Raw genomic sequence first — 16,991 nt, 5'->3', positions numbered from 1 at the left:
AACGCCCCAACCTCTTATTATAAAAACATTATATAATACCTCCTACCCAACATAACTCAATGGTGGGTTTAGTGATCTGTTTTATTGAGATACGTTTCGTGATTTACTTCTTTCACATTGTCTTTTAGATTGAGAACCGTGACATTTTTATAGATAATGCTCTCTGCTCCAACATAACTCAGCGATATAAAAACAAAGTGAGGTAAGTCTCAGCATCGCTAGCCTAGCGAATGGCCGAATGCAAGTTGATGAGAGTTTGATACTTGCACGCAATAACACAAGTTAGAGTTGAATCCTTTGTGGGTATTAGTGTACTTAATCACTCTTTCATTGAGACACATCGTGTCAATTTACCTTTTTCACAATGCCCTCAAGGTTAGGGTCACTAAGCCTACTATTAGAAACAAACAAAAAAATAAACATCACTTCTGTAAATAACTAATTAACTGTTTTTTTTTATTTATAATGTTAGGTATGATAATGTCATTTCTGACGACATCGAGCAATTTTTCAACATATAGCTATAAAAGATCATGGGGGTGCTATAAAAGATTATGGGGATGTTTGGTAAATAGTTGTTAGCTGATTGGGTTAATGTGTTTGACAAGTTGATAATATTAGCTGATTGTAGAAAGATGTTTGGTAAATTAGCTGATAGCTGATTATATGTAAAATGACTTTCTCAAAAAGCTTATTTAAAAAAACACTACTTTGAAAAACTTTTAGAATTTTAGTATTTTGGCGCAATAAGTTGTTACAAAATGCTAATTAATCAAACACTCATATTGATTGTTTAACCAAGTTAAACAACTAATTATGATCAAATAAGTCAAAATTGACTGATAAACTAACTATGTTTTAAATGAGGTCCATATGTAACACAGCCAAAAAGTAGTTGCATAGGAGTAGGGGGGCAAACATGTACATTTAAAGCAACATCTATGATTCTTAAGGCAAGAGAACATGAAGATGTGTCAGTGCATCTACAAGAGAATGCACCTGGACTTTTTTTGTTTCCATTTTTATTTTTATTTTTTCTGGAGATCCAATATTTACAGAAATGCAAAACCCCTACGTACAAATCAAGACATTGAAATTTCACAAAACGGTGCAACAGACAGATGTGCGTTCTTTGTATGTATTTGGTGCATGAACAAGACCTGTCCCTTAAACAGTAGACACCATTTCTTGACATGCCAACTGTACTAAATTTATGTTTAATCTTATCTAAAAATTTTAATAATTAATCACAGCCACTCTCATAAACCTGTGATTAACGTGATTTTTTTAATAGCCTGACAGTTAATAGTTTATGTCTTACGATAATTGTGGTTAGCTTGTCGCTGGCATCTTCGCATACTTTAATAAACATCGTATTTGCTTTTTTTTTTTTTTTTTTTTTTTTTTTTAGTTACGTTGACTGTCTATTAAACAATGTTGTAAAGGTTGGTGTGTAAGCAAAGCTGAAACGGAAAAGGAGAGAGGGCATGTTTTTTTGGACTAAGGGGGAAAATGTAGCCGTTATCTAAAGATTTTGTGTAATGGGCTTGACCGATAATAGATTGGCAAGAATTGAATTTGTGATCACGTTCTAATCGTTCGGTTATCCCTTTTAGAGTGATAAAATGTGTTTTGACTTTTGAGCCTGTGAGTTGGTTGTGTATTTCACTTAGGGTCCGTTTAGAAACGTATCAGGAAAAAAAAAAAAAAAGATTTCCAAAAAAATGAATCATGTTTGAAAAAAAAAATTCATTTACGTGTGTTTGACTAAAAGTCATAAAACGTTCTTTTTTGTTAGGTTGATAGTTAGAAAATTATATTTTTCATAATATAACTTATTTTTCTGTTTAATTTGGTTCTAACTCGTAACTTATTATAATAAAAATAAATACATAAAGTGGTACATATAATAATTCTGAATTAAAGAAATTGAAAATTAAAAAAAAAAAAAAAAGGAAAAAAAAAGGGATATATAGGTCGGGCCGGACCAAAGTTTTTATTGTTTGGTTTGTCTCATTCCAACTCATATTTAATAGACAATGATAAATGTAATAACTTTTTTTTGAAAGTGATAAATGTAATAACTATAAACTAAAGAAATTAAAAGAAAAAAGGGAAAATGACACTTTTTCCCCCTATGTTATATACTTAAAGCACTTTTTCCCCCTCAATTATTTATGTAAGCACATTAGTCCCCTCAATTATTTTAAAAGTGGTGGTTTTCCCCCCTAATATATTAAATTGACATTTCTACCCTTAAAGTAAACATTTTATTTATTTTACTTCTCCAACAAATTATTGCGTATATGTAGCGATTACCACGGTTCGGTTCGAACTGAACCAGACACTATAGCAATCGAATTAAAAGTTTTCAGTTATGATTCAGATCTAGAACCCAATATTTGGATTTCAATTTATTAAATTTAAGAATAAAAAAAAAAAACTGGATCATGAACCGGCGGTTCCGGATCCCGTTCGCGATTTTGAACCATCTTTATTTTAAAATTTTATTTTTTATTTTAAAATAGTTTAAATTCAACAATAAATGTATTTTATTTTTCAGTTCGGAACATGAACCGGCCATTCCAGTTCGCGATTTTAATAAACTCTAAATATCGCATTTTGATTATAAATTGTAATTGAAATATTTTGGTTTGGTTACTATAGTATCTGGTTTGAACCAAATTATAGTAATAATTTATTGGAGAATAAAAATAAATGAAATATTTATTTTAAGGGTAAATATGTCCATTTAACATTTCAGGGGGAAAAAGAGCCACTTAAATAATTAAGGGGGAAAAAATGCTATAAATATATAACATAGGGGGAAAAAGTGCCATTTTCCCAAGAAAAAATTAGTTTTTATTTTTATTTTTCGGGTTGTGGGTTGAACCAAGATTTTTATTGTTTGGTCCAACTTAACTACAGTTTCATTTTGATATAACTATAGTTTCATTCAATATTTATAGACTTAAATATGTAAAAATGTAGTTTTATTTTATATACACTATAGTTTTATTTTATATACACTATAGTTTTATTAAGACACAACTACATGATCATTTTGATATAATTATAGCTTCATTGTACAATATACACTCAAATATGTGAAATGTTATTCAGTTTCATTTTATATACACTGAAGTTTCATTTCACCACAACTACAGTATTATTTTGATATAATTGCAGTTTCATTTGATAATATAAAAATAATACGTAAAGCAGTGTCGGTTTAGATATACTGTACTGTCAGTTGGTAATTAACATACAAAAACATGCGCGTTCCGTTAAAACTAACGGCGCCGTTTTGACCGCGGAGCATGTGCACCGCGGTCCACGATATAACCAGCCGATAAATGTAATAACTATGAAAAAAAAAAAAAAAAAAAAAAACCTTTTAAAAAATTGGGTTATGGGCCGAGCTAAGATTTTTGTTCTTTGGTTCAGCCCAACCCAATTCAATATTTTAATCTACCATCAATAAATGCAATAAGTTTAAACTAACGAAATTGAAGAAAAAATTACATTTTTTAAAAATCTTTTGAGTTATGGGTCGGACTAGACTAATATTTTTTTGGCCTAACTCGACCTGATTCATATTTTTAACTAGAATTGTCCAGTCTAATTCAAATAATAACCAAACATATGGTGGGTCAAGTGTTCAACCCTCTCATTTGGCACTACTTTAACGGGGCGTTTAGTTGGAAGGAGCAAATTAGGTGGGAAAGGAATTGCAATTTAATGAGAGAATAATAGTGTGGAAATAAAGTGGTAATTTAAATTCCAGTGTTTGGTTTGCAGGAATTTCAATTCTAATGTTTGGTATACACAGGAATTGAAAGGGAATAAGTAGTATAAAATTCAAAATGCTCATACTTATTGTTGTTGTTGTTATTATTATTATTATTAAATTTAAAATTTTCTTTTGAAATTTTATGTAAAACGTTGTATAAATGAACCGTAGAATTACATAATGAAAGTAATAAAATAGATAAGGGAGTTTCAGGAAAACATATTTGATTGAGGTTGGCCTACTGATTGACATTTTGTGTTAAGAGTATAAGAAAAAGACACGATATAATCGAAAGAGATAGGTCAAACATCAATTTTATGTTAAAATAGAGGGTAATTTTTTCTCAAAGTTACTTTTTTTTTTCTTCATAAAATCCATGGAACTGAAATACCAAGAGGGGCATGGGATTCTAATTCCATGAAAATGATGGAATTTCAATTCTGCAGAATTGCAATTCACTCCAACCAAATGAAGGGATTTGCTTGCCTTCGGAAATATGTGGGAATTATGTGGGAATGAAATTGTAATTTTCTCCAACCAAACACCTTGTAAAGGGAGAGGGTGAGAGAGAATTAAGCGTGAGGTAGAAATTCAAAAAATGTCTTGCTGTTATAAATATATCATTATGTGGACATTATTGTAGACTATATAACAGTTGTAACGGTTTCTGTATTTATGTCTCCATTATTACCTTCCGTTACAAATGTATAATATATATATGTTTTGTTGTAATATGAAAATACAGATGAATGAAGAGATGTTTCTCCATTTCTCCCTTATCTCTCTATTTCTGATTTTACTTTTAACACGTTATCAGCACGATACTATGATATTATTTTAATAGGCTACTTGGGTACTGACTATTTTGTTTGATCCCCGCAATGCCAAGTTCAAACTGGTTATACAATGAATTTCCCTAAATGTTCAAAATGAGGACAATAACACTTGTGTTGCACAAATGTTATATGAGCTCTAGAAGAGCCATAAGATTATTAGATATTTACTCTAGTGACAATCCAGAAGATTTGTCCAATCCATTTCTTCAAATTTTGAAATATTTGTAAAACTTGAAGATTGTTATCTTCAGGGGGAGACGGGAGTACATTTACTCGAATCATCCGGAAGATTGGACGTAAAATCCTGAAGATTAAGTCACAAAAGACTAACAGTTGTGCACTATTTGCAACACATCATGTACTCTTTTCCTCACTAGTTTTCTCCCATTGGGTTTTTCTAGTGTGGTTTTTAACGAGGCATGAGTATGATATAATGATATAACTGGGGAAATGTTGCAAAATAATTGCTTAAATGGACAAACCCCAAAATCCTGAAGATTATGCAGTTTGCGCCCTAAAGGCTTATGGTTGTACTATTTTTCCCTTAACTAAGTTTTTCCCACAGGGTTTTCTTAAGTTAAGCTTTTTAATGAGGCGACTAATACAATATATGTTTTTACATGAGTAAAAGACATTTTTGGTCCTAAACTTATAGTGGCACGGACAATTTTAGTCCTCTTTTAAAAAATCAGACAATTTGTGGACACTCTTATTGTGACGAGGACAATTTTGGTCCTCCGTCACTCTTTCTGTTAGTTGCCCTGTTTGAGAAGGGGTATTTGCGTCTTTTCATCATAACTCCTTCTTAGTGAACTTTAATTAGGTGACTTTGTGGCCTAGCCGCGTGAAACATCCTTCTCGAATATGTGATCGGCGGAGCAGCAGTGGCTCGGTCCTGGACATCTTACTTAGCCACTCTCTGCAACCAGCATCCCGATTCTTTTCTCATCAAAGCTCACAGTTTAGCAGAAGGCTATAACAAGCTCGACCCCATTGTCATTGGAGTTTGCGTAATCATCTGTTTCATTGCAATTCTCAGCACAAAGAGCTCTTCCCGCCTCAACTACGTTGCCAATGTCGTCCACATAATCGTGACTTTGTTCATCATAGTATGTGGCATCATCAAAGCCGATGCCAGCAACTATACTCCCATTGCGCCGTTTGGTCCCGAGGGGGTTTTCAAGGCGGCGGTTGTGCTGTTTTTTGCTTATGTGGGTTTCGATGCGGTTTCGACCATGGCGGAGGAAATGAAGAATCCAGCTAAAGATTCTGATCGGGTTGGTGGAGTCGATGGTGATTACAACCACTATATACTGCTTGATGGCGATCACCCTGTACGTGTTTGATGCAGAAATATGACAACATTGATGAAAACACTCCGTTCTCGATGGCTTTCAGGAGTGTTGGGTGGTCGTGGGCTTAGTACTTGGTTGCTTTTGGAGCTTTGAAAGGGATGACCTCCGTGTTGCTGGTGAGTGGGGTTTGGCAAGTGCGGTATCTAACCCACATTGCGCGAACCCACATGATTCCGCCCTGGTTCTCCCACGTGAATGCCGCAATGAATGCCAAGACTGGGACAACGCCACCACTACAATGATGGAATCCACTGCGGTGATTGCCTTGTTCACGAAACTGGACATTTTGGCCAACCTACTCTCCATCGCCACGCTTTTCATCTTCATGCTCGTTACGCTTGCTCTCTTCGTGCGCCGCTACTACGTCGCTGGGGTCACTACGCCCCATGACCGCCACAAGCTCATCCTCGCGTCTTCGGTGACCATGGCTGCTTACTGGGGTGTGAGTGACGACGGGTGGATTGCCTACTACATAACAGTTCCGATATGGTTCCTGGTAACTCCGGGGCTTTATTTCTTGGTTCCTCATGCTTGCGATCCTAAGCTGTGGGGGTGCCTCTGGTGCCATGGCTGCAAGGAGGAGGTATGATGAAAAGACCCAAATACCCCTACTCAAACGGTGCAACTAACGGAAAGAGTGACGGAGGACCAAAATTTTCCTCGTCATAATAAGAGTGTCCACAAATTGTCTGATTTTTTTAAAGAGGACTAAAATTGTCCGTGCCACTATAAGTCTAGGACAAAAAATGTCTTTTACTCTTTTTACATATATCATGTACTCTTTTCTTCAACTAGGTTTTTCCCACGTGGTTTTCCCAGTGAAGTTTTTAATGAGGCATGAATATATTTTCTATTGTACTCTTTTCTTGTCTAGGTTTTCCCCACGAGGTTTTCCTAGCAAGTTTTTTACGAGACAAGATCGTGATCAAATAATGTCCAAGGGGGAGTGTTATAAATATATTATTATGTGGACATTATTGTAGACTATATAACAGTTGTAACGATTTCTGTATTTATGTCTCTATTATTACCTTCCATTACAAATGTATATTATATATATATATATATATATATATATATATATATATATATATATATATATATGTTTTGTTATAATATGAAAATACAGATGAATGAATCTCCCTTTCTCTTTTATCTCTCTATTTCTGATTTTACTTTTAACACTTGCGAGTAAAAATATTGAAAGAATTTTGTTTGTCAAAATGGGTCATGTTTTCTTTAACTGAAATGAATATTTTCTGTTACCTTCATTTCTCTTTAATAGTCAAATATTGACAAATCTAAAAACTGATTTTGAAAATCATTTTCTATATTCCAAACAAATTATTAGTTATTCTATGTAAGGTTGTTTTCTTCCATTATTTAATATAATATAATGTATGTATTGATAGTGAGCATAATTTATTAATTAATTGTACTAAAATATATGTCTTTTTGAAGCACAAAGAGTCAATGTCCCACTAAAGAAAGTGTCATTGAGCTACAACCTACTTGGCTACTGAAAATATATGTTAAAAATTAATATTGTATGTGATTCTAATAGATTAATTGTACATTTACCTTTTCAATATAATAATAATAGTAGTAGTAACTGATTCAATAATATTGTTCTTGAATCTGATTGTCTTAATTTTTGTTCGTCTTTTAATTGGTGTAATTTGGATCTTTCATATGCTGAACTGATTGTTAAGCAATGTCGTAGCATTGCTAGTGATATTGTGAACGTGTCTGTTCGCCATATCAATAGGTCAGCGAATCATGTTGCTCATGTATTAGCATGGACATCTAGTTCTTTGTCTGTCCTGGTCACGTGGTTCACTATGCCACCGGCCTATATTTCGTTATTGGTTGCTTATTAATGCAATTTCTTAGTTTCCCTTCAAAAAAAATAGTAGTAGTAACTGGGTAAGGTTAGAATCGAGTATATTAGTATGTAACTGGGTAAGGTTAGTAGTAGTAGTAGTAGTATTATGTAACTGGGTAAGGTTAGAATTGAGTTTATAAAATTTTAGAGTTGCACAATTGTACTCCATAATTGTTTAGGTTTAGTGAGTTTCATGCAGGACATATTTTAAAAATTATACTAATTTTTTTTTTTTTATTAATGTTTCCCTTATACCATTGTCGTAATTAAATTATATTATTTATTATCCCAAAGTGAAACCACAGTCAAATTAGTCGAGTTGTTCGTGTGATAGTACAACCTAGACTAGATTACCTCATTGTGGTCCTTTGACAACTAAGATTACAAAGCTAGATATACCTAGTGCTAGTGGTTGTACTTTTTCAGGCCTCGTCACCATAAAAAGAAATCAAGATAAGAATTAAAAAAAGATTAATAAATTAAATTATCCTACTGTATTTAACAAGAAGTAAATTGGGTCGAAAATCAAGTTTGCTTTTTATTTTGTGGTGCATAGAAATGGAAATTTGTTTGAAAATAATGACTTTAGGAATGTTAATGAACAAAATCGATTCCCTACGTTTCTATATGCGTTGGATCCTAAAAAGATTTGGAGTTAAATGGACATTTGGATGAATTCTGCCCACATATGGGCATATATATGGCATATGGCCATATGGGATGCCTTTTTGTGAAAGTTTAGAGTAATTAGGTATGCTTTTTTTTTTTTTTTTTGGTGTGTGTGAAACTCAATATTCCTTTTACTGATACTGATGGTCAAGTTGGTTTTGTGCATAGATTAATGTATTGTTTTAATAACAAATGTATGTATAGCTTAGTTTGTTAAAATTAAAGGTCTTTTCTTTTGCTAAAAACCTTGTGGTTAAGCGGCATGAAGTGGCTCTCTCAAATGGGTGGTTATGGGTTTTAAGCCTCAGTAGAAGCGATATTGACTCGTTAGGTTTTAGTAGGTTGAGAAAGTATATATGAACAGGTACTACATGTAAGTGATATGATGTAACCGGGTCAATAGTACTAAAAAAAAAAATAAAAATTTCTTTTCGTATTCTTTAATCATGACTTTAATGTTGTATATTATTACCGTTTATTTTTTATTTAAAAAAAAATTAAAGGCAAAAGGGTCAAATATGTATATTTACTACTTACAAGTGCTCAATTAATTAGTTGATCTAAAATATGAGCTAATTTGATACCTAAACTTTCTAAAATTCTTGCATTTACTATTTTTTCAAGGTTCAACCCTGTTTTGATGACATGACTTTCGATTAAGCTCATGTGACTGGCAAAATAATTTTTTTTACATGGCGTCCAACAAAATAACATTTTCCTGACATGGCTTCACTCCACCAAAAAAGTAAATTTTTCACTTTTCGGTGGCTCCAATTCCACCGAAATTAAAGGTGGAATTAATTATTATAATTTCACCTTCCTATGGAATTGCTTCAATCTACCAAAAAGTGGATTTTTCACTTTTCGGTGATGTAGCATCACTCCAATTCTACATGTCCATTACGTTCAAATGCATCATTCTCATTTTGTTCTCTAATAAATGTGACTAAATGATTCATTTCAAAAATTACATCAATATAAAAATAAAATACATATATTTGCACTTTCCATCTTTGACAATCATAAAATTTCCTCTCAGAAAGACCAGCTAAGTTGTGCAAATTGGGAATTTCAATCCACAATGACAGTACATCACATGCTCATACTCCAAGTTGTTTTGCGCACCTAATGAAACCGAAGATGAAGACATTTCAAACCAAGAAGACGAGCGAAACGGATTCAATTTTGAGAAGATGAAGCTGAAGAAAGAAGTCAAAGATGAAGAACATATATACTGATAGGGTTTGCTTGATTTTAATTTATAGTTATAATAAATTCCATGTCAATAGGATCGAATTGAACCCCAGTGGTGGAGTATTAACGCTTTGGTCTTCAATAGTTTGAGAAAGTATAGAACAGATACTACCTTGTAATAGAGTTAATAGTATTAAAAAAAAAAAATCCATGTCAGCAACCTTTTTTTTCATTAAATTCCTATGTCAGCTTAAAATGAACTAGCAACTTGATGGAACTTGAAAAAAATGATAAATACAAAAATTTTAAGAAGTTTATGTATCAAATTGGTTTTTATTTTAGACCAAGGGAGTTAATTGAACGCTTATAAGTAGTAGATGAACCTAGTTATTTGACCATTTTGCCAAAAATAAATCAATATAAATTGTGATTTGAAGTTTAAAAATAATACGCCGGGCATCATATTTGACCTGAAATAAACCTAGAAAATTAATAAAACGAAGGAAAATAGTTATGGTACTGATTGGATTGAAAAAAAAAAAAAATAGAGAAAAAAGAGAGTCACGTTCTAAAATTAATAATATCTAATTAACATGGCCAATGGCTTTGTAAGCTTGTAGTTTAATAACATTAGAATGTGATTTTAGATTATATTAAAAGGTTACATGTTCAATCTTTAACAGTTTAACCCCTTCATTTTATTTATTTAAAAAAAAAAATCATTTAAATCCTATTCACAATAAAACTCTATAAAATTGCGCCTAAAAGTTTAAGCAAACTATCTTAATTATGTCTAAACTTGCTGGCCTGCTCAAATAAAAATTGTGTACTGCCTGGTGTTTTTGCAATCAATGTGCAGACTATGGCAAAAAATTGGGGCAGATGAGCGGTTGGAAGGGTGAAGTATTGAAGTATCAGATTAAATTTTTGATAACCCAACAAGGTAGCTCAAGTGGCAAATGAGTTCTCTTGTGGGGAGAATTCCGGGATAACCCAGCTTCTGTGCCTCTCGAAACGAATCGCGTGGACCTGGACCGTTAAACGGACAAAGAAAGATCCGGACCATATTGTGGTTTACACAAAAAAAGATTAAATTTTCGATGATTTGAAGAATCTCTTTTTATTAGATGTTGATAGCACTTTATTTTGGAAAGTAAGGGTGTAATGAGTGCCATTATTTTAAGTTTCACGAGTAAAAAGAATTTAAAGTCTCTCAATCATTCTTTCTAAAAGGTTGAACCCCAATCCTAAAGTCTCTCAATCATTGAATTCAAGTTTTGGAGTAATTATATTTATTTATATTTATATATTGAAGGGGAACTTATATTTTTTAAAAGAATAGAAAATAAAATCAGTTGTTAGGTGATTAGCTTGTTTGAGTTGTTTCCTTCCCTTGTTAGTATGAATGGCCGGGAATTATGTTGGGCATGGAATACAGGCCAATTTAGGTTGAGCTCGGAAATTGAAACATACATATATAATCAATCAAATCAAATGATGCAACCCCCATTTTGCAATTTAATTTGCACCACCGTACTAAAATGCCAATAATATCTATATTGTCTAGTACATTCAAATGGAATGAGCTTATGGTCAGTATAATAATGTGATTCTGCCAAATTAAATATCATAATATATTGTGACAGAGTCAGTAATACTCGAAAAAAATGAAACGAGAATTAAATCGACATACAGTTCTTAACTTTGAGTTATAGTCAATGAATTAAGCTTATGCGGATAACATTAAAGCGAGAAGATCGAATTTTGAAGTGAGGATAGCTAGCTAGGGACATTTAGGGCCACCTCTCTTGGTCTTCCAATTATTGTAACAAGGGCAGACTTGTTTATGGCCATAGGTTCCTGGAGGCACGCATCTGCACTTGAAGCAACACTTTTGGCAGAAGAACATGCATGGCTTCTTGTATGCTGTCTTTGAGCATCTATATGTGCATGCATCTCCACACTCTGCATGCACCTTCATCATATCATTCATTTATATCTATCTATCTATATATATATATATATATATATATATATATATATATATATATATATATATATATACACATATATATAATAATGCAGATGTAATAATTAAATTAAATTAAAGATTTATCTAATCTATCTTGCCTGCCTGGGAGAACCCTGAATGCCTGTGTTTCTTATGCTGCTGCACAGTAGTAGTGGACTGGAAATCATTCTGAATCTGAACCCAAAAAACATTAAAATAATAATAATAATAATAATAATAATCATAGTAACCTGATGACTAAAGATAAAACTTGTGACCACAGGTCATGAATTTGAATCCCATGCCAGCTAACCTTCTTGATTTGAGTCGGTCAGCTATGACCAATTTAGGGTTCACCCAGTGCACACTTTCGGATAGTGGCGGTGGGTTTCCCTCGTCAAAAAAAAAAAAAAAAAACAATATAATAATGTACATTATTTATGTTCTTACTTGGGCTGATGCCAAATTTTGAAGAAAGCAAATTAGGAGCAAAATGCAAAGGAAAAGAAGAGCACAAACACTTCTGCTCTGCATAGTTACTGAGATCAGACCGAATTGAGTGGGCGGGGAGAACAGATGAGATGAGAACCCACCCAGGCCACCCACATTTATACCCCTATATATGATAGATTATAATTAGTGGAATATTGCATAAACAGTACGTACTACTACTTGTCTACTTTGTTTTTTTTTTTTTTTTTTTTTTCAAACTTGTTCAAAATGCCAAATTTAAAGATTTCAATGGCCTCCATGTGAACATTGTGGTGGTTGCATCTACTTTCTACTGCTAATAATGATGGATATATCATATATATGTTGTTATCTTTTTTTTTTTTTTTTTTTTTTTTAAAGTTAAGTTGCTACTTTTTTTGAAACTTGAATTACATCAATTTTTAAACTATGAACTTCAACATAAGCCGTCTCTTTTATTCTATTTATATGCTAACAAAAGAATATATGTATGCTAAGTACAAATTTTACCCACCCTATGGACAAGGGAATGGGTGATTATGGGTTATATAGATGGATGGGGTGTGCAATTCTCGGTCAATTTTTATTAATAACTGAAATAATTGGGAAAAAAATGTATATTACCAGAGATAATCGCCCAAATTTGACATTTTTTTAAAGTTTATAACCGACAAACAATTGTAAATCAATTATTGCGCATTCCTACATTTAAATTCCTATTGATCGAATTCCTAACCATTAAGATAGTAAAAACCAGCCAAAAATTTGAAATAACCAAAATTTTTTAACTTCATAATTATAACCGATTGAAAATTGACAATTTTGATAGATTATCAGGTATCGGTTATTCGATTGGTCAGCTTTTGTTGCTCACCCCTAGTTACAGATACAATATGTTGTTGAGTAGAGGTCTGAAACACTAGAAGGCTAAGGACATGTTTGGTAAATAGATGTTAGATGATAGTTATTAACTGATTGGGTTAATGTGTTTGACTAGTTGAAAGCATTAGATGTTTGGTAAATTAGTTGTTAGTTGATAGCTGATTACATGAAAAATGACTTTTTCACAAAGTTGTTCGTAGCAACTTTTTTAATTTTAGTGTTTTGGAACAATAAGTTGTTACAAAAAGTTCAAACACTTATATTATTGGTTGTTTAACCAATTAAGTTAAACAACTAATAGTGTTCAAATAAGCAAAATTTACTGATAAATTAACTATGTTACCAAGCATGACCTAAGTTTAGCCTCTTGTCATCCGTACGTGTACATTCGAAAGCCTAACTTATGTTGATTATTACACAAACATAAAGAAATATTTACTCTCTCGTCTCTGCTTTTCGACTACTCAACTTCCTACACGGCCGTCGCCTCCGTGAAGCAAGCGGATCAGAGGCGACGTCCAATCGTCTTTCCCTTGCCGCCATCTCCACCGCAGACAACGTCCACCTTCATTGTCTTCTCTACCTTCACCATTTTTTCTTTCATTTTCTGCCTTCGCATGGTTATTTCCCTTTACTTTGTTTTACTGATTTAATTTTGTTTGCCGTTTCTGTGTTTTTTCTCTCATTGTTTTGACGAGTTACTTCCTCTCGTTTATTTGGCGAGTTCTTTTTTTATAAAGCATGAAACGATATAATTGGTCATGGCGTATGTGAATCTCATCCTGGGTGACAAACATGACAATGAAAAAGAGACTCCTTTGAACTATGATAAGCAGTTCGGCCCGATGGAGATATTGTCAGAAGAATGGAAATAAATACTCAGGTGGTGTGCAAGACTATTCAACCACTGTCTACGTTTGACCAAATCATTAAAGAAGCTTTAAATTCCTCCAAAGAATCCAGTTTCAAATTTGTGAAACAATCTGCGAATCAAATTTTCTTTAGCATTGCTACAGAAATTGTTTAACCATTCCATCGATTTAACTTTATTGTAAACGTTTCAGCCTATGATTAATAAATTAGCTTCTTTATTTTTAAAAAAATAAATAAATAATTATTTAGTTAGTCCATATAATTTCTGACGTAAAAATAAACATTTTATCATAACATTAACTTTTTTTAATGAGTACAATATTAAAAATAAAAAAAATTAAAAAAAACAACAACAACAAACAAACAAACAAAAAAAATACCCATATTATATATATAGTAATTTTAGGTTTACAGTTAAACCATACACGCCATACGTAGTATGTTTTGGTGTTAAATGAAGTTGCCGGCGGTCGGTGGGCATTTACTGTCACCAACATATCTCCGCACCGACGCTCTATCTACAATAAATGCATGCCTTGATGCTTGAACAGTTGAACCATATAAGCATGAAAAAAAAAAGATTTTTTATTCTAATTTTACTCTTACTTACATGCTGGCGAATCCGATCCCAGCAAAGATTAAAAAAGAAAAAAAATAATATTTTCGTGTTCACTTCTAGTCTCTAAATTATAATTAACGTTGCAAATTTTGTCATCTTCTCTAACAAATCACTAGGGATGAAATTTAATTTGTAACATCAGTTATAACTTAAGGACGCGAGAATTGAGCACGATCAACAAGTACGAATAAATTTTACAATTACCATATAACTTATGGACGAAAATACAATTTTCTCACGAAATATGAAAAAATAAAATGTATGGATTTAGCTTTGTGGCTTTGTTGATACAATAGTGTACAAATATTTGGTGGCATGTAAGCTAGTCGATGCATATCTCGAGATTTACATATTTACTGTGATTACCGATCTCAGACTAATATAAGAGTGATGATTGACCCTCAAGTTTAAAGTTCAAACTTATATGATTGAAAGTGTATGATTCACTTTTTTAATGCTTTGAAATAGTAAGATACACATAATGAAAGTATTACTTAAATAGAGATACTTAATATATTCTAATTTAAAAAAAAAAAAAAAAAACAAAACAAAAAAACAAAACCGAAACTTCAACTACCAGAAATTAATTAATTAATGTAGAAATACAATAACATGATTCCTTGATATACCAACATGACAAATTAAAACATTCCAATAGCCTTAACTAACTAATAAAGATTTACACACAGATCAACAACTAAGTATGAAAACTGATATGAATGATTCAATTCTTCTTTTTTTCTTTTTCTTTTTTCACACTTCAAAATAATAAAAGATACGTGACGAAAATGTTACTTAAATAGAGATACTTAATGTACATATTCTATCTGAGATTTAAAATGCATAAACATTTATTTAAAGGAAATGCAAATTATGTTTTTAGAATATATTCTTGCAAAGTTGTTATACCATGGACCCTGGTCCTAAACAACGTATAAATTGTGTATTTTTAGTATTAAATTGTGTTTCTAAGTCAAAACACATAATAACTGTAGAAGGAAATTTGTGAATATAATACAAGACCATCAAATTCTAATATGTTAATATTGTGTAACTGCAATATTTGAAAGGAACTTGTGAATACAAAATAAGGTAATCAATTACATATACGTTAACATTGTGCGTTCGTAATATACAAATTGTAAATTTTTAAAAGGTAAATTGTAAACATTTAGTATATAAATGGGGAACATTTAGACTCGGGTCCACATAAAAATTTGCAATACTTGTATTATCGGACTTACATTGATGGGATGAAAGTCAAAAAAAAAAAAAAAAAAAAAAAAAAACAAACAAACAAACAAACAAAACAAAACAAAAACAAAAACAAAAAAAAAAACAAAACAAAACAAAACAAAAAACAAAACAAAACAAAATAAAACAAAAAGGTAATCTTTCTAATATTAACAATTAACACATATTATAAACGGAAATAAAATAGAGGGATAGTAAATCTCATATATAAATATTTTTAAAAATTATTTTATTTTATGTGTTTGGTTTGAAATTGATTAATAATAATTAATTGTCAAAGGCCTTGTGGAAGAGTGGTAGCCCCTTACATTGTAATATAGTCAATAGTATTTAAAAAATTAAGTTATTTTTATTTAACTTGTATATTAATTAATTTAATATAGCAAGACTGTGTGGTCTAATGGTACCCTGGTTGGAATTCCATTTGAAAGGTTGTGTGTTCAAGCCTCAGTAGATTGAGAAAGTATATGACCAGATACTACATTGTAATAGAGTCAGTAGCATTCAAAGAGCAAGTTAATTTCATATCTACAAATAAATATTTATGCATTTGAAACATAAATAAATATAAAATTTAAAATCATAAAAATATTAGAAACCAGCTAACAAAAATAATCAACATTCACATAGTAAACATAGCATGCGACTTGACATTAACTAATCGGGCTATTTTTTTTTTTAATGCTACTGACTCTATTTTTTGTTCCTTCACTAACAATTCCTTAATTCAAAATCCAATTTCAACGGGGTTTGATTATAATAAGCTGAGTATTTTTTCCCTCCAAAAGAAAAAATATTAAAGATGAGTATGTAACAATGTTCTTTAGAGAGTTGTTTAAATAGAATTGATCGAGACTCAACTGAATTAGTTTTGTCTCGTGAAATATGAATATTAGTGTAATATGAAAAAATAAAAAATAAAAAAATTAAAGATTGTAATAGTATGTGAATTTATGAGCACTGCTAGAAACCTCTCTACTTTTCACCGCATTTTTTACTGCTTGAGTTGGAAAACGTTAAATTATTATTTCTATCAATGAAAATGCTTTGACTGTACTATTCAACATTATGTTATCGCAAATTATGCCCTGGAAACGTGTTCACTGTGAATGGTGAACACAAGTTCAAACGACGTCGTTTTTACGCAAA

General features: G+C 31.7%; 1 protein-coding gene, 1 long non-coding RNA gene and 1 pseudogene across 2 annotated transcripts; 2 read left to right on the top strand and 1 right to left on the bottom strand.

Moving 5' to 3' along the window:
• Positions 1–554: 554 nt before the first annotated feature.
• LOC109192818 lies at positions 555–6,917 on the top strand (annotated as a pseudogene).
• Positions 6,918–8,834: 1,917 nt separating this feature from the next.
• LOC109193056 lies at positions 8,835–16,351 on the top strand. The gene is made up of 2 exons (XR_002056192.1): positions 8,835–8,902; positions 16,318–16,351. It is a non-coding gene; the product is annotated as an uncharacterized LOC109193056 (long non-coding RNA).
• On the bottom strand, positions 11,211–12,413 carry LOC109193055 (protein GAST1-like). The gene is made up of 3 exons (XM_019343846.1): positions 12,194–12,413; positions 11,863–11,938; positions 11,211–11,697 (listed from the first exon to the last, which is right to left on the bottom strand). The coding sequence occupies exons 1-3, from the start codon at positions 12,275–12,277 to the stop codon at positions 11,516–11,518; spliced, it is 342 nt and encodes a 113-aa protein (XP_019199391.1). The 5' UTR covers positions 12,278–12,413; the 3' UTR covers positions 11,211–11,515.
• Positions 16,352–16,991: the final 640 nt, after the last annotated feature.

Source organism: Ipomoea nil, unplaced genomic scaffold (genome assembly GCF_001879475.1).
Source record: "Ipomoea nil cultivar Tokyo-kokei standard unplaced genomic scaffold, Asagao_1.1 scaffold1834, whole genome shotgun sequence".
NCBI lineage: Eukaryota > Viridiplantae > Streptophyta > Magnoliopsida > Solanales > Convolvulaceae > Ipomoea > Ipomoea nil.
The sequence above is the reverse complement of the archived record's forward strand: the minus strand, read 5'-3'. Positions and strand labels throughout refer to the sequence as shown.